The sequence below is a fragment of the Neovison vison genome, chromosome 10 (genome assembly GCF_020171115.1).
Source record: "Neovison vison isolate M4711 chromosome 10, ASM_NN_V1, whole genome shotgun sequence".
Lineage (NCBI taxonomy): Eukaryota > Metazoa > Chordata > Mammalia > Carnivora > Mustelidae > Neogale > Neogale vison.
The window spans coordinates 20859968-20879144 of record NC_058100.1 but is presented as its reverse complement, the minus strand read 5'-3'; the positions used below and the strand labels follow the sequence as shown (position 1 = coordinate 20879144).

General features: G+C 36.1%; 1 protein-coding gene across 4 annotated transcripts in view; it reads left to right on the top strand.

Moving 5' to 3' along the window:
- The window catches only part of UCHL5 (ubiquitin C-terminal hydrolase L5), a 49780-nt gene that overhangs the window by 17626 nt on the left and 12977 nt on the right, over positions 1–19177 (top strand). For 2 of the 4 annotated variants that reach the window (XM_044266855.1, XM_044266857.1), the window contains exons 4-9: positions 7014–7139; positions 7222–7283; positions 7371–7501; positions 9762–9825; positions 14714–14816; positions 16294–16404. In XM_044266855.1, coding sequence (XP_044122790.1) covers positions 7014–7139; positions 7222–7283; positions 7371–7501; positions 9762–9825; positions 14714–14816; positions 16294–16404 — 597 coding nt within the window. Of the gene's footprint in view, positions 1–7013; positions 7140–7221; positions 7284–7370; positions 7502–9761; positions 9826–14713; positions 14817–16290; positions 16405–19177 lie in introns of all 4 variants that reach the window. The other 2 variants (XM_044266854.1, XM_044266856.1) reach the window with 1 other exon arrangement.

Genomic DNA, 19177 nt, shown 5'->3' with positions numbered 1-19177 from the left:
ATTTTTCTACATGTCTGCTGCTGTATATATGCAGATTTCTCTGGTGTATACCTAGAAGTAGAATTGACTACTTAATATGATACATAAATGTATCAAAATGTTTTATGAAGTAGATACTCCTGTAACACTCCCATTAGCATTATCTGAGTAACTATGTAGCAGCATGCTCCAATGTGGTATTGTCAGGCTTTTAAAATTTTTGCCAGCCAGCTTGTTTCAAAATGGTACTTCATCATGGTCTTGGTTTACATCTCCTTTTACATTTTGAAAGTGGCATATGTGTTTCTTCTGTGAAATTTCTGTTTGTTTTTATTTTTCTATGGGGTGAACTGTGCTTTTCTTCTTGATTTGTAGGAGTTGTTTATGAGTTCTTGATACTGCTTCTCCAAGTTGGCATACATTTTCTGGGTGTCTTTTTTTTTTTTTTTTAAGATTTTATTTATTTATTTATTTATTTATTTATTTTTTTTTTAAGATTTTTATTTATTTATTTGAGAGAGACAGTGAGAGAGAGCATGAGCGAGGAGAAGGTCAGAGAGCGAAGCAGACTCCCCATGGAGCTGGGAGCCTGATGTGGGACTCGATCCCGGGACTCCAGGATCACGCCCTGAGCCGAAGGCAGTTGTCCAACCAACAGCGCCACCCAGGCGTCCCTATTTATTTATTTGACAGGAGAGAGATCACAAGTAGGCAGGCTCGATCCCAGAACCCTGGGATCATGACCTGAGCTGAAGGCAGAGGCTTAAGCCGCTGAGCCAGGTGCCCCTTCTGGGTGTCTTTTGAGGAGTAGAATTTTATATTTTAGAGCCAGTGCTTTCTGTATCTTGTTTAAGAAATTGTTATCTATCTGAAGTTGTAAAAGATATTTACCTGTGTATTTCGATTTTAATTTTCTTTTTTTAAAAAAAAAAAATATTTTATTTATTTATTTGACACAGAGAGAGAGAGAGATCACAAGTAGGCAGAGAGGCAGGCAGAGAGAGAGAGGGGGAAGCAGGATCCCTGCTGAGCAGAGAGCTCGGTGCGGGGCTCAATCCCAGGACCCTGAGATCATGACCTGAGCTGAAGGCAGAGGCTTAACCCACTGGGCCACCCAGGTGCCCCTCAATTTTAATTTTCGACATGTATATCCGTAATTCCTTAGGAGTTGGGTTTTGGTATAGCATGTGAAGTAGGAGTTCAGTTTTATCTTTTTCCATATGGATCATCATTTTTTTTTTTAACCTCATTTATTAAACATCTGTTGTTTTCCTTACTTAACTAACATTCTGCCTCTGTTGTATATCAGAGTTTGTGTGTTTTCTGGATTCTGTTCCACTCATCAGATTGTCCCTGTGCCAGTATCACTGTCCTAATTGCTTTCACTTCTTCATAAGGTCTGCTATTTAATAGGTCATGTCTTCCATCCCTGCTCTTTTTTAGAAATATCCTTCTATTCTTGGCCCAATGCTCTTCAGTTAAATTTCAGAGTCATCTAACCAAGTTGTATGAAAAATTTTGTTGGAATTTTGAATGGAATAGCATTGACTATAAGTATCACTTTGGGGTGAATTTATATCTTCATACTAAGTCATGAACATAGTATGTATCTAGATCTTTATTATCTTTAACATGTGTAATTTTCTCTGTAGAGGTAATTTCCTCTTCTGTTAGATTTCTCCTAACTCCTTGATATTTCTGTTATAATTATAAGTCCTATCTTCTTTTCAATTTTCTAGGTTGTTCGATGCTGGCAAAAAAATGCAGTTCACTTTTATGTTTGAATATTTAGCTATCTTGCTAAACTCTTCTTTTATCTCTAATATTTGTTTGTTGGTGTTTTTGAGGGGGTTCTATCTAAATTACTCTATTTCCTCCTTTCAAATCCTTACACCTCTGATTCATTTTTCTTTCTTTTTTTTTTTTAAGGATTTTTTTAAATTTTTTTTTTAAGATTTTATTTATTTAGTTGACAGAAACACAGCTAGAGAGGGAACACAAGCAGGGGGAGTGGGAGAGGGAGAAGCAGGTTTCCCACCAAGCAGAGAGCCCAATGTGGGGCTCTATCCCAGGACCCTGGGATCACGACCTGAGCCAAAGGCAGACGCTTAATGACGGAGCCACCCAGGCGCCCCCTAATTTATTTTTCTTAGTGCCCAAGACCTTCAATAAAATAATCATGATTTTAAAGGGAATGCTTTTACCATTTTCTTGTTTTGGTTGATGATTACTCTGGTTTTTATTTTTATTTTTCTAAATGTTGTTTTTTAAGTAAGGGCATTCTGTTATTAATTTAGTGAATGTCTTTATTGTGAAAATTTTTCAAGTGATTTTTCTGCACATACTGTAATAGTCGTGTTTATTTTTCTCTTTTAATAGATGAATGCAGTCAGCTGTGTTAATGATTTTTCTAAATATTATATCATCCTTCATATTTGGGATAAGCCCAGTTGGTCATGATATATTCTCTCTTTATGTACTGTCAGATTTAATTCAGTATTATTTATTTAGTGTTTTGCATTTGTATTTATAAATAAAATGGACCTTAATTTTCTTTTCTCCTAATGGCTTTGATTAGTTTTAGTATTACGGGTTTGGTAGCTTCATGGAATGAATTGGAATTTCCTCTTTCTTTTATTGTTCCAAAGAATTTATATAAAGTTCAGATTATCTTTTTTTCAGATTTTATTAGAATTGGCCTGTACAGTCAATTCTGGGCCTGGTATTTTCTTTGTGAGTATATATATTAAACTGTTGGTTCAATTTAATAGTTAAAAGACCATTTAAAGGGGCGCCTGGGTGGCTCAGTGGGTTAAAGCCTCTGCCTTCGGCTCAGGTCATGATCCCAGGGTTCTGGGATCGAGCCCCGCGTCGGGCTCTCTGCTCCGCGGGGAACCTGCTTTCTCCTTTCTCTCTCTCTGCCTACTTGTGATTTCTCTCTCTCTGTCAAATAAATAAAATCTTAAAAAAAAAAAAAAAGACCATTTAAGACACTTCTTTCTTCTTGATTTGGTTTTGCTAAGATTTTTTAAAAATTTCTCCATTTTATAAAAATCTTTCATATGGATACTAATATCCATATAAAGCAAAATTGTTTCATATGGATATTAGTATGCCCTTACTCTTTTTAACCTTATTTTATTTTTTAAGATTTTATTTATTTATTTGAGAGAAAGCTTGAGCAAGGAGAGGGACAGAGGGTTCTAGAAGCAGACTCCCTTTGGAGCAGGGAGCCAATGCGGGGCTCCATCCTAGGATTCCAGGATCCTGACCTGAGCAAAGGCACATGCTTAACCCACTAGCCACCCAGACACCCAGCATTTGTTGTTGTTGTTGTATTCCTGACTCTTAGAATTTTGACTTAACATATTTGTGTGATACAGGTTTTAAAAAGCCATTAATCTCACCTTTTATTGTTTCATATCTGTTTCATAGGGTAATCTAGCTGATCTTGTTTCTGTTCTCAGCCATCTTCAGTCCTTGCTGTAAATTGTCATCTGAATCTTTCATAATAAAAACCCTATTTTTGTTATGTTATTTTCCTATTAAAAATCGTCTGCTCCTAGGGCAAACTACTAATCGCTCAAGGCCAGTGATTTTCAAGGTAACAAATGATGCCATTCCCTGACCACAACCATTCTAATACAAACCAATACGCTTATTGTCTCTTGAACATACCACGTGAATTTGTCCTTTGTTCAGACCCTCTTGCTTCCCTAAATGAATTTCCTTCTCTTCTCTCTAGGTCCTGTCAAGCTTTCAAAGCTCTGTTAAAATTTTACATTCATTAAGAAAGCTATGATACTTCAGTTAAAGATGATTTCTTCCTTCATCATTTTGGTTTTCTGTTCATCTCTTTTTCATGTATGGACTTTTTTCTAAATTTTTCATAGGCAGGGCATATATACTTTTTCGATTTTGTGTTTATTTTAGAGTCACCTTCCCTTTAGGACCCCACAATTTCATTCTTAACCTTTTTTTCCCCTTGACTATAAACAAATACTGAAAACTTTTTTATTTTATAACTACAACTTAGTGAAAATTGACTGTGATTTATAATGCAGTACTTAAAACTATTTTAGGAGCATTCTTCTGAGCACCCACTATATTCTTTTGTATAAACTATGAGAAAAGTTATTCTGTAGTCCAGGGGTTGCTAATCAAATGGCTGTAGTATCAGGTTGGCAACATGCATGCGTGAACTGAGCTGTCTGTAAGAAATAGGGAGTGGGAGAGCCTGGATGAACCAAAGAATATATGTTCTCCCAAAGGAATTCAAGCCAAATTCTTAAGGTTCTTTCTGGGCCAGCCCTACTTGTGACCTCTTACTCTAGCCTTTTTTTTTTTTTACTTTTGAACTGTACTACTGTGTTTGAAAATGTGTTACATGCCAGAGCATATAGTAGAATACTCAGGATAAATTAGAGATTTAAAAAGTTGGGAACTATAAAATAATTTATGCTGCAGTGAATTTTTTGTAACAGGAACTAAAAGTCTTTCCAAATAGATGGATGTAAGATGATTCTTATGTGAGTTTCATTGGGTGAAAGACCTCTCTCTCATTCACTGTGCATCCCACACACCACAATGTCTGGCACACCTACATTGTAGGTGCTTAGTGAATACATGAATGACTGTATGGAGGTACCCTTTCTAAGGTCTTTCTTTTGGCAGTTCTATGCTATATATAGCATAACCACTTGGTGGCGCTAGACTCATTTTTAAATCTGGAAAGCTATTTTTATACCCAGGCACACCATGATTACCATTCTTCATATACAAAATAAGCTGTAGTAAATCATAGACAGTGTGTATCATTATTAATATTGAAGGGGAAGTATTAACCACTGGATTTTTAAAAAATATATTGAAATTGATTATAAGAAAAATGCATGTTTAACATATGTAACTTGATTACTTTGGAAGGAGCTTTTTTCCCCAATTCTTTTTTTTTTTTTTTTTTAAAGATTTTATTTATTTATTTGACAGAGAGAGATCACAAGCAGGCAGAGAGGCAGGCAGAGAGAGAGAGGAGGAAGCAGGCTCCCTGCTGAGCAGAGAGCCCGATGCGGGACTCGATCCCAGGAGCCTGGGATCACGACCTGAGCCGAAGGCAGCAGCGTAACCCACTGAGCCACCCAGGTGCCCCTTTCCCCAATTCTTTAAAAAAGTTTTCTAAAGTGATGGATTACAGATTTGAAGTCCTTAGATTATAGGAATTTTTGAGAGTATTCTCTGCCATAGCCTCAGCATCTAACCTGGCACTGGGTACATAGTAGTCCTTAATGTGAGAATTTGAAAGAATGTTTGAATGAGTATAAATTTTAACTTCTTCTTAACTTTGCTCCTACCAACCCATTCCCAGATAAATTTGGTCCAAGGTAAGGGGACACTGAGTCTTACTAAGTTTTAGTAAACCAAACCTTTATGTAGTCTCCTTTATTCATTGAAATTTCTTCTCCAAATTAACTAAAGAATTGTGATTCAGAGAAAAATACATATTAAAAGAAATCAGCACTATTAATTGGATTCTAGATTTCCTGTTACTTTTCTCTAATTTTTCAGTTATAATATAGTTCTGAGTACAAGATATTATCAGAGAGGATATCAGAAATGTGGTGGTATTGTTGTATTTGTTTGAGAACTGGGTAGAAGAGAATGTTTCCTAGTAGAGAAAGCAGTCTCATTGAGGAATTTTTCAAACATCTGCTGCAAATGATGTAAGAACTGGTGGATTTCACAAGACCTCAAAAGCCTCTGGCAACGTAATAAGTAGAGGACTATGAGAATTAAATACAGAAAATAATTGAAAGTTTTTCTTCTGAAATATGGCAGGATATAAATCGCTTGCTAAATTGTAAACGCATAAGTGAGTTAGCATTTTGGAAAGACTCTAGAAAATAGTATTTAATTATGATGTAGTAACAAAATAAACAGCAATAGTACTAAACTGTATTTTTAAAGGTCATTCACCAAATTTAGTTCAACTTTGTAATTAACCTTGGTGGTATTCACACTGATCATCTGAGGGTCTTTCTAGCTCTATAATCTCAACACTGTGTAGGGGTTACAGGAAATATGGAAGAAGCCCTTGACCACAGTAGGTTATAATCTCGTTAGAGAGACCACATAAATGTACAGAGCCAGCCTAACATAGTGGCTGACTGCACAAATTCTAGAACTGGGACTATCTGCCTCTTACTTAGCTTTGTGCCCTTGGGGCAAGTTACTTAACTTCTCTGTGCCTTAGCTTCCACTAATGTAAAATGGGGATAATAATATTACTACGTCTTCATAGATTGTTGAGAGAATTAAAAGAATTAATACACATGAAGTGCCTAGAAAAGTACCTGGCACATAGTACGTGCTATCTACATGTTTTTTCACTCTTACTAAAATGTAAGGTCCACATAATCTGCTAAATAAATTGTTAACAACTAGATGACAGCTCTGTAAAGACTGTATAGGCCTGAGCTGACAAAAATGTGTGGACAAAATGTATCCTCTCTAGGAGCTCGAAGGTAGAAACTAATAGCAATTGTTGTTGGATAATTTCTCTAAAAGCCACCTAGGTGAGTTGGAGCTTATGCTGAATACGGAAATATGGGTTAAATTTGGAGAGGCAGAAACGAATTTAGGAAGAAGTATGAATAGGAGGGAGGACAAGTTATTTTGGCTTAATCAGGGTTTATGATTAGGAAAGATTTGTCTTATTACCCTAACTGGTTGGTTTCACTGATGTTAGGAGTTTATTTAATTTATTTGGTTTCCTAGAATCCTCAACTCCAGAATTGCAGCAAATTCCTGAAAATACATTAGAATAGAATAGAATAAAAAAAATCTTTAAAAAAAATAGAATGGAATTAAACATGTTTATTATGTTTATGTTAAGACTATATGAAATACATTTTGAAAACTATTAGCGTTATTCATATTTTAGAGGGCATTGTCATTAGTTAAAAGCTGCTTTTTTTAAAAAAAAAGCTGCTTTTTAAAAAATAAATTGATAATATTTTTGCTTTTATGTTTTATAGGTAATTAACAATGCTTGTGCTACCCAAGCTATAGTAAGTGTGTTATTGAACTGTACCCATCAAGATGTCCATTTGGGAGAGACATTATCAGAATTTAAAGAATTTTCACAAAGTTTTGATGCAGCTGTGAGTATACTCTTATTATTCCTAAAATGTCCTATTTGTAATAGTTCTCCTTTTAATAGGCTATTTTAACAATTTATTTTAGATGAAAGGTTTGGCACTGAGCAATTCAGACGTGATCCGACAAGTACACAACAGTTTTGCCAGGTAAAGAGACTTTTTATTAAATAAACACTTGTTCTTTTTTGCTTGTTTGTCTCTCACTATTTTTTTTTTCCTTCTTCTTCACTGAAGACAGCAAATGTTTGAATTTGATGCAAAGACATCAGCAAAAGAAGAAGATGCTTTTCATTTTGTCAGTTATGTTCCTGTAAATGGAAGATTGTATGAATTAGATGGATTAAGAGAAGGACCAATTGATTTAGGTAATCTGGTTCCTGTTCTAAGTATTGCACTTTTGACAAGGAAAAAAATAGGGTATTCTCCTTTGTTTTTGCCACAATGCTGCTTAGATTTTATTTTGTTTATTTGTTTAAAAGATTTTATTTATTTATTTGACAGAGACACAGCGAGAGAGGGAGCACAAGCAGGGGGAGTGGGAGAGGGAGAAGCAGGCTTCCCTTGGAGCAGGAAGCCCAATGCGGGGCTCGATTCCAAGACTCTGGGATCATGACCTGAGCAGAAGATAGACGCTTAATGACTGAGCCACCCAAGCGCCCCTCTGCTTAGATTTTAAGGGGAAGGTGACTGTAAGGTAGTATAATGTCATGAAAGTCATAAGCTTTTCATTTCTTTGTGAGGTTAAATAACAGGAAGGACATATTGATACTATGGTTCACCTGGGATCTTTATTTTTTTTTCTAAGAGAAAATTTCTTTAACCCATGGATAGATTATGTAATTTATTTTTTTTAATTTTCCAGGTAACTTTAAAAAGCTGCAACTTTTAGTGAACATTAAGTTATTTTTGTCATTTTTAACCTACTGATAACAGATAGTAAGCATTTCTTACCATTTTGCATTAAAATATTTTCACTTAGAATTGGATCATTCAGGGACGCCTGGGTGGCTCAGTTGGTTAAGCAGCTGCCTTCGGCTCAGGTCATGATCCCAGCGTCCTGGGATCGAGTCCCACATTGGGCTTCTTGCTCAGCAGGGAGCCTGCTTCTCCCTCTGCCTCTGCCTGCCATTCTGTCTGCCTGCACTTGCTCTCTCCCCCTCTCTCTCTCTGATAAGTAAATAAAATCTTAAAAAAAAAAAAAAAAGAATTGGATCATTCAGAATCACTTTAATTCAGGGTTTAACAATCTACAAAAGTGTTTTTCTTTGAAGTTTCTGTTTATTTTTTATTTTTTAAAAGATTCTGTTTATTTATTTGACAGAGATCACAAGTAGACAGAGAGGCAGGCAGAGAGAGAGAGGAGGAGCAGGCTCCCCGATGAGCGAGAGCCCCATGCAGGGCTCAATCCTAGGACCCTGGGATCATGACCTGAGCCAAAGGCAAAGGCTTTAACCCACTGAGCCACCCAGGCGCCCCTGAAGTTTCTGTTTAAGTAGTGCAATAATATGCTGTTCTTTGGACCAGAGGGTAGATCTGTCCCAATTCTACCCATCTCTAACCTTAAGCAAAAATGATAAGTGGTTAGCAAGGTAAGGGTAAAATTGGTAGTTCTGATATTGTATAAAATCACATGCTCACAAAGAATTTTAACTCTTTATTTTTAGCTCATTAAGTTTCCCTTTTTAAAAAATTAGGTTCATTTTAATTTCAACAAAACCTGTTCTTATTAAAAAATTAGGTTCTTTTTTTAAAAAATTAGGTTCATTTTAATTTCAACAAAACCTGTTCTTAATAAACCTAATGTTATCTGCTGTTCATAAAGCTTTGTAGTTCTATTAGATTAAAAAATGAACCTAGGTTCATTTTGTTTATACTTTTTGACCATGTCCCCTGCAAGAATCAGTAATTCATCTATGCAGATTTACATGTTACCTCTATATTTAAAAATACTTATTTTTTTATGTCACAGAAAAATAGAATTTTTAAAAATTCTTTTGAAGTTTTTTGTTGTTTGGTGGTTAAGCTGATCTCTGTATTTTCTCTGTTGGCTTCTATCTGGTCACTTACTCTGTATTTATTAGAACCATCAAATACAAAGGAAGTAAAGGATAAAGTAGAACAGCCAGTTTTGCTATACATCTGGTGGCTATGCTAAAAATTATGATGAAAAAGAGGATTAATACAACGGGGTAGAATTAGTTTTGCATTATGTATAGATTTCAGTTTTTTATTTTATAGTTATGGTGGGGAGTCAGGCTGATAAGGACTGAATCCTTATTTGCTACTAACGTGTGTGCTATTTTTCTTAGCCCTCGGTTTTACTACTGTAAAATGGTATTCTTATTTCACAGAGTTGTGGATTTTAATGGGATAACTCCTTAATGAATTACTTTTCCATACATTTGTTGAGCACCTGCTAAGTGATGTAATAATGTAGTAATGCAAATTATACTTGTGCTTTCTTTGCCTTTATCTTTAAATTGAAGCTTAACATTGTTATGCTAAAAGGATTTTTACCATCCTGAATTTTCCAAAATATTTATAAAAAGATGTTTTAGACTAACTTTTGAAATAATTTTAATGTTGATTTTATTTGATTTTAATTGCTTTCAAATTTCTTTCTAGGTGCATGCAATCAAGATGACTGGATCAGCGCAGTGAGGCCAGTCATAGAAAAAAGGATACAAAAGTAAATGCTCAGCTAATCTCACTGGCATAGTATTCTAGTTTTTAAACATTTTCTTTCATCTTGTATTTTTTTATTATTTTAGCAGTGCTTGAACATCTACTTTTGATTGGATTAATATGTTCAGGAAATCTATTTCAGAAATATTTAAATTCTACATGGTAATGTTTCCTCTTTATAAAGGTTAAACATGCAGATCTCCATTAGATATTTTGTATGGTTGTTTTGTGGAGTTGTTTTTTTTTTTTAAAGATTTTATTTATTTATTTGACAGGCAGAGATCACAAGTAGGCAGAGAGGCAGGCAGAGAGAGAGGAAGGGAAGCAGGATCCCTGCTGAGCAGAGAGCCCGATGTGGGGCTTGATCCCAGGACCCTGAGATCATGACCTGAGCCGAAGGCAGCAGCTTTAACCCACTGAGCCACCCAGGCGCCCTGTGGAGTTGTTTTTAAGCATATTTTTAAATTAAAACCCTTGTTTTGAGATAATTATATATTCACATTCAGTTACAGAAATAATATGGAGAGATCCCATGTACCTTTTACCCAGCAGTGGTAACATCTTATCAAACTAGAGTACAGTGTCAACAGCCAGGATGTTGATACTGATGCAGTCAAAGTACAAAATGATTTCATGAGCACAAGGATTTCTCATGTCACAGTTTTAGAGCCACAACCACTTCCTCTGTTGCCACTCTCCCCTCCCATCTTTAATCCCTAGTTTTATCATTTTTTTCAGTTAAAGAATGTTATATAAATGGAATCATACAATATTTAACTTTTTGGATTGGCTTCTTTCACTCAGAATAATTTTCTGGAGATTTATCCAGGTTGTTAAGTAAATAAGTTTTACTTCTTTTCTTAATGGTGGGTTGTAGTCTATGGTATGGGTAGGACCTTTTTTTTTCTTTCCCCCCCTCATTTACCCATTGAAGGATATGTGGAGTGCTTCTAGTTTTTGGCCATGATGAATAAAGCAGCAGTAGACATTTGTGTACACATTTTTTGTGTGAACATAAGTATTCATTTCTCTGAGATAAATGCCCAGAAGTGCCATTGCTGAGTTGTAAATGCATGTTTAATTTTCTAAGAAACTGCCAGACTCTTCCAGAGTGTATCATTTTTCATTCCTACCAACAGTGGGTGAGTGATCCAGTTTTTCCATATCCTTACTAGCATTTGGTTTTGTCAAAATTTTTTATTTTAGCCATTATAGTAGGTGGTAGTGATATTTCATGATAGTTTTAATCTGCATTTCCCTGATGACTGATGATGTTGAAAATCTTTTCATGCCTTTTGCCTATTTTGTGATTAGATTATTTTTGACTGTTGAGCCTTGAGTTTCTTTATACAGATAGTACTAGTTCTTCATCAGACATGTTGCCTGCAGATATTATCTCCCAGTCTGTAGCCTATCCCCTAATTCTCCCAATACAGTCACATAGCAAAACCTCTTAATCCCAATGAAGTCTAATTTATCACTCTCTTCTACTATGAATTGTTTTTTTGTTGTCAAATCTAAGAATTCTTTGTCTAGCCTGAGATCCTGAAGATTTTGTCTTTTTTTTCCTAAATAATTTATGTTTTAACATTTTACATTTAAGTCTGTGATCCATTTTGAATTGATTTTTGTACATGTTGTGAAGTTAGTCAAAGTTCATTTTGTTGCCTGTGCCTGTCCGTTTACTCTAGCACCATTTGTTGTTATCCTTCCTCTAACAATTTGGTAGAATTATAATAACAGCTGGGTGTATTTATGTGTCTGCTTCTGGGTTCACTTCTCTGTTGTATTGACCTGTTTGCTCTCTGACAGTCCTACACAGTCTTGATTACTATAGCTGTATTGTAAGTTTTGAAATCAGATAAACTGATACCTACAACTTTATTCTTTTTTTTTTTTTTTTAACTTTATTCTTTTTCTTCAAAATTGTTTTAGCTGTTATAGTTCCTCTGTCTTCCCAGATAAGTTTTAGTATAATCTTGTGCATATCTACAAAAATTCTTGCTGGCATTTTGATAGGAATTGTGTGAAACATTTCTATCCATTTGGGGAGAATTGGCATCTTTACTATGATGAGTCTTCCTGTCCATGAACATGGTATTGTCTCACTATTTACTTTGATCTTCTCTAATTTCTTTCTTCAGCATTTTGTACTTTTTAGCATACAGGTCCGGTACATGTTTTGTCAGATAATAAAGTACCCAAGTACTTGAGTCTTTTGAGTGATTACAAATGATACTTTATTTTCATATTTGATTTCTTTGATTATTGTTAGTATGTAGAAACACAGCTGATTATTTTCTTTCTTGCATACTTTGATGTTGAACTCATGCACCAGCTTTAGAAGTTCTTTGTGAGTTTCTTGGCATTTTCTTCATAATCATGTCATTTGCAGATTGGGATAGTTTTGGATTTGTCTACTTCTCATTTCAGTTTTAATCAGTTTTTACTTTATGTATTTTGCAGGTCTGTTGTTTGGTGTGTAAACTAAACATTTATCATTATTTCTTCTTAGTGGATTGATCTTTTTATCATTAGGTAATGTCCCTCTCTAGTAAATTTTCTTTGTTTTGAAATTTACTTTATTTCATAGTGATATAGGCAGCCCTGTTTTCTTTTGATTAGTGTTTTCATTTGAGTTGAGATCTTCATCATTTTTAATATGACAAATGATTACAGGTTGAGACCTAGACATTTGTGATTTTATATAAAAAGATTCTGGATTTTTTTTTTTAAGATGTTTTATATATTTGTCAGAGAGAGAGAGAGAGAGAGAGAGAAAGAGAGCACAGGCAGGCAGAGTGGCAGGCAGAAGCAGAGGGAGAAGCAGGCTCCCCGCCAAGCAAGGAGCCCAATGTGGGACTCGATCCCAAGGACCTGAGCCGAAGGCAGCCACTTAACCCACTGAGCCACCCAGGTGTCCCAAGACTCTGGATTTTTTAAATGGAATTTCTGTTAAGCTGGTTTATATGGGCACTGCTCTGGCCGAGTAAATCAGGATATTACCTCATTACTGCCAGGTGGGAGTAGATGTTCAGGTTTCCACTCTGCTTCCACCGATACCTGAGGTGGGAAGAGGTTCCTTGTTATTACTGGGCTGGGGGGAGTTCTGGCCCCCAAAAGAGTGTCCACTTGATACTACCCTTGCTGGAAGGAGTAGGAATGCCTTGTTACTGCTTACTACATGGCTTCACTGTCACTGGAGTGGGAGAGACTTCTTTACCACTGTATGGTAGTGACTTCCCACTTGGCTTCCCTTTTAGTTTCTTCTAGATAACTGCAAATAGGTGCAAATAGGTGTCAGTATTGCCCACAGGGATGAAGGTCTTATATCCCTATTCGGTCTTTACTGGTAGGTAGAGTTGGGGTACATTTTTTTTTTGGGTTGTGTCTAGCTATGGTAGAGTGGTTATTATCTAAAAGTTTTCTGTCTCGTGAGTTGTTCCTTTCCTGTTTGGATAGAAGGAATAGACTTTTTCTCGTCCATTTTTTGTCTGTGCCTGTTGGTATTTCTTAGCTGCTGGCTTCTTTAACTCCAAGTCTAGGCTATTTGAAGGCATATAAGATAACTCACAGAGTTCATCACTGTGTTATTTTTGGATCCTGCTTCCCTATCTTCTCTGCCTTCTCTCCACCTTTCAGAATGTTCAATTTATGCTTTCGTTTTCTTTTTAAAAATGCATATTATGTCTGGTGTTTTTATTTTGGTATTTTCTTAGTGAGAGAAATGAGGAAATGGAAGTTCCACAGCAGAGTTTTATTTTTTAAATTTAAATTCAGTTAATTAACATATAATATATTGTTTCAGGGGTACAGGTCTGTGATTCATCCATCTTATGTCATATCTAGTGCTCATTACAATACAAACCCACCCCAGTGTTCATCACCCAACCACCCCATCCCTCCCAACCCATTCCCCTCCAGCAACCCTCAGTTTGTTCCCTGAGATTAAGTCTCTCATGGTCTATCTCTCTCTCTGGTTTCGTCTTGTTTGATTTTCTCCTCTCTTCCCCTATGATCCTCTGTCGTCTTGTTTCTTAAATTCCACATATCAGTGAGATCATATGATAATTATCCACAGCAGAGTTTTAAAAACATTTTTACATGGTTTAAAGCACTGTAGTTATAGTGCTCTATACTCTTTCAGTGAATAGAACTATGCGAAATTGTCGTTAAGTATATAATGCAAAAACAGGCTTAGATTTTCTATATATTTTCATCTTGATTAAGCACCACTTACACATCTTACCAGTAATTCTAATGTCAATCGTTACCATAAATAAACTTATACTGTGAGATGTCTCATTGTGATACTCTGGTATCAGAGTAGTGAAAATAAAACAGCGTTCAGAAGTTTTGCAACAGGATATAACCACATTATATTAGTAAAATATTATACAATATTTTATAGTTTATAATTAAATGTAAAGTATAAGTGAAATATAAAAATATATGGACTAAAAATGGCAGCTACATCATGACTTGGAAAAAAGTATGTAGTTAGGAATACAGTTAATTACCACCAAAATGCCATAATAATTAATCCAACAACTGTGAGGTTTTGGTTTAGTTATTTTTTTATGAGATCTGAAGTAAATGATGGTTGTCATATTTCTTATAAAAGTAGGAAAACGAAATATTTTTATTTCAAATGTTTAGTGATATAATTTTATTTTAGAACATTTAAAAATATTTGTGATTAAATTTAGCTAGTTTTTTTTCCTGCAGTTATAGCCTTTCATATATGAAAGCTTTTTTTAAATGTCAATTTTCACTGTAGCCAATTGATAGTATTTGTGTTTATCCTAAAGAGCCATGGGGTAGTCACAATAGATCTTAATTGTAATTGTGTTACGATTCTTTATTACATTATAAACTTTAACTCTTTTTAGGTACAGTGAAGGCGAAATTCGATTTAACTTAATGGCCATTGTGTCTGACAGAAAAATGATATACGAACAGAAGATAGCAGAGTTACAAAGACAACTTGCTGAGGTTTGTGACCACATTTTTAAGTGCAAAGTTCTAGTTCAGTTGTCTCAGGAAAGGTATTCTCTCTCTCTCTCTTTGTTCTTTCTCTTTCTTTATCCAATCTCATTGTTTTTTTCTTTCTCTGTTCTTTCTTTTTCCCTTCCTTCCTTCCTTCCTTCCTTCCTTTCTTTCTTTCTTTCTTTCTTCCTTTCTTTCTTTCTTTCTTTCTTTCTTTCTCTTTCTCTCTCTTCCTTCTTGATTTAATCAAGCGTCCTGAGTGGTGATGAAGAGAACACACTCGAGTCAGGCTGCCTTGATTTAGCTCCTGGCTTTGCCACTTAGTGGATGTATGAATTGGAATATACTTCTTTGTGCTTCACTTTCCTTCTCCCTTCCTCCCTCCTTCCCTCCCTCTCTCTCTCTCTCTCTTTCTTTTTTGAGAGAGACTGAGAGCACGTGCACATGAGTGGTAGGGGGCCAGGGAGAGGGAGAGAAAATCTTAAGTTCCGTGCCCTACATGGAGCCCATGAAGGGCTTCATCTCATGACCCTGAGATCATGACCCGAGCCTAAATCAAGAGTCAGTGGTTTAACTGACTGAACCACCCAGGAGCCCCTGTGCTTCAATTTCTTAAATTAAAATGAAGTGAATTGTATTTACCTTAGAAGGCTGTTTGTGAGGATTAACTGAGATAATACATGTAAACAACCTAAAACAGACTGACAAACATTACATGCTAAGTAAGTATTAGTAATTAACTATTTAATTTCATTATGAAATTGAGCAAGTTAGAATATATTTCTCACAGAATTAATTGGGTACATTTAGATTTACGTATAATCTTTACTAGTCTATGTAATTGTTTTTTTGTTGTAATTACGATTGGAGAAGATAATTGGTAATAATATCTTCATTACATTCTTTAGGTGACATTTTCTTAATAGCATATTCAAGCATTTTGTGGCTGAATAAAAGATTATAGCATTATAGTATATTGCAGTATAGATTTTTTTTTAGGTAAAAATTCGTATGTGTTATCATAGAACACAGAAATATGGGAAGTACTTCTTAGGGCTTTTGTCCTTTAACATTGCAATTAGACTGGTATTCTGTCACCAGTATCAAGAGTAAAATTTGAGGGGCGCCTGGGTGGCTCAGTTGGTTGGACGTCTGCCTTCAGCTCGAGTTGTGATTCTGGGGTCCCACGATTAAGTCCGGCGTGGGGCTTCCTGCTCAGTGGGGAATCTGCTTCTCCGCTAACATGTCTCCTCTTACTCTCCGTGGGGCTTCCTGCTCAGTGGGGAATCTGCTTCTCCGCTAACATGTCTCCTCTTACTCTCTCTCTCTCTCTCAAATAAATAAATAAAATCTTTATAGAGAAAGAAGGAAAAAAAGTAAAATTTGAAAATAATTGTACTGTGTTATCATTTTAAAATAGTTTGGATTCAAGCCTCAATCATTAGGGTATGCTGTTTTCTTTTTTTTTCTTTACCCTAAGGAGGAACCCATGGATACAGACCAGGGTAGTAATATGTTAAGTGCTATTCAGTCAGAGGTTGCCAAAAACCAGATGCTTATTGAAGAAGAAGTACAGAAACTAAAAAGATATAAGGTATGTTTTCTATTTTATTTGCTCCTTTGTTTTATTTTATTTTTTTTTTCAATTTATTTATTTTCAGAAAAACAGTATTCATTTTTTCACCACACCCAGTGCTCCATGCAATCCGTGCCCTTTATAATACCCACCACCTGGTACCCCAACCTCCCACACCCCCGCCACTTCAGTCCCCTCAGATTGTTTTTCAGAGTCCATAGTCTCTCATGATTCACCTCCCCTTCCAATTTATCCCAACTCCCTTCTCCTCTCTAACACCCCTTGTCCTCCATGATATTTGTTACGCTCCACAAATAAGTGAAACCATATGATAATTGACTCTATCTGCTTGACTTATTTCACTCAGCATAATCTCTTCCAGTCCCGTCCATGTTGCTACAAAAGTTGGGTATTCATCCTTTCTGATGGAGGCATAATACTCCATAGTGTATATGGACCACATCTTCCTTATCCATTCGTCCGTTGAAGGGCATCTTGGTTCTTTCCATAGTTAGGCAACCGTGGCCATTGCTGCTATAAACATTGGGGTACAGATGGCCCTTCTTTTCACGACATCTGTATCTTTGGGATAAATACCCAGGAGTGCAATTGCAGGGTCATAGGGAAGTTCTATTTTTAATTTCTTGAGGAATCTCCACACTGTTCTCCAAAGAGGCTGTACCAACTTGCATTGCCACCAACAGTGTAAGAGGGTTCCCCTTTCTCCACATCCTCTCCAACACATGTTGTTTCCTGTTTTGTTAATTTTGGCCATTCTAACTGGTGTAAGGTGATATCTCAATGTGGTTTTAATTTGGATCTCCCTGAGGGCTAATGATGATGAGCATTTTTTCATGTGTCTGATAGCCATTTGTATTTCTTGATTGGAGAAGTGTCTGTTCATATCTTCTGCCCATTTTTTGATGTGTTTGTCTGTTTCGTGTGGGTTGAGTTTGAGGAGTTCATTATAGATCCTGGATATCAACCTTTTGTCTGTACTGTCATTTGCAAATATCTTCTCCCATTCCGTGGGTTGCCTCTTTGTTTTTTTGACTGTTTCCTTTGCTGTGCAGAAGCTTTTGATTTTGATGAAGTCCCAGAAGTCTATTTTCGCTTTTGTTTCCTTTGCCTTTGGAGACGTATCTTGAAAGAAGTTGCTGTGGCTGATATCGAAGAGATTACTGCCTATGTTCTCCTCTAAGATTCTGATAGATTCCTGTCTCACGTTGAGGTCTTTTATCCATTTTGAGTTGATCTTTGTGTACGGTGTAAGAGAATGGTCGAGTTTCATTCTTCTACATATAGCTGTCCAGTTTTCCCAGCACCATTTATTGAAGAGACTGTCTTTTTTCCACTGTATATTTTTTCCTGTTTTGTCGAAGATTAATTGACCATAGAGTTGAGGGTCCATATCAGGGCTCTCTACTCTGTTCCACTGGTCTATGTGTCTGTTTTTATGCCAGTACCATGCTGTCTTGGTGATCACAGCTTTGTAATAAAGCTTGAAATCAGGTAAGGTGATGCCGCCAGCTTTATTTTTGTTTTTCAACGTTTCCTTAGCGATTCGGGGTCTCTTCTGATTCCATACAAATTTTTGGATTATTTGCTCCAGCTCTTTGAAGAATGCCGGTGGAATTTTGATCGGAATGGCATTAAAAGTATAGATTGGTCTAGGCAGTATAGACATTTTAACGATGTTTATTCTTCCGATCCAAGAGCATGGAATGGTCTTCCATCTTTTTGTGTCTTCTTCAATTTCTTTCATGAGTGTTCTATAGTTCCTCAAGTATAGATCCTTTACCTCTTTAGTTAGGTTTATTCCCAGCTATCTTATGGTTCTTGGTGCTATAGTAAATGGAATCGATTCTCTAATTTCCCTTTCTGTATTTTCCTTGTTAGTGTATAAGAAAGCCACTGATTTCTGCACATTGACTTTGTATCCTGCCACGCTGCTGAATTGCTGTATGAGTTCTAGTAGTTTGGGGGTGGAGTCTTTTGGGTTTTCCATATAAAGAATCATGTCATCTGCGAAGAGAGAGAGTTTGACTTCTTCATTACCAATTTGGATACCTTTTATTTCTCTCTGTTGTCTGATTGCTGTTGCTAGGACTTCTAATACTATGTTGAACAAGAGTGGTGAAAGTGGGCATCCTTGTCTTGTTCCTGATCTCAACGGGAAGGCTGCAAGCTTTTTCCCATTGAGGATGATATTTGCTGTGGGTCTTTCATAGATAGATTTGATGAGGTTCAGGAATGTTCCCTCTATCCCTATACTTTGAAGCGTTTTAATCAGGAACGGATGTTGGATTTTGTCAAATGCTTTTTCTGCATCAATTGAGAGGACCATGTGGTTCTTCTCTCTTCTCCTATTAATTTGTTGTATCACATTGATTGATTTACGAATGTTGAACCATCCTTGTAGCCCAGGGATGAATCCCACCTGATCATGGTGGATAATCTTTTTAATGTGTTGTTGGATCCTGTTGGCTAGGATCTTGTTGAGAATCTTAGCATCCATATTCATCAGTGATATTGGTCTGAAATTCTCCTTTTTGGTATGGTCCTTGCCTGGTTTGGGGATCAGGGTAATGCTGGCTTCATAGAAAGAGTCTGGAAGTTTTCCTTCTGCTTCAATTTTTTGAAACAGCTTCAGGAGAATAGGTGTTATTTCTTCTTGGAAGGTTTGGTAGAATTCCCCAGGGAATCCGTCAGGTCCTGGGCTCTTGTTTTTTGGGAGATTTTTGATCACTGCTTCAATCTCGTTATTAGATATCGGTCTATTCAGGTTGTC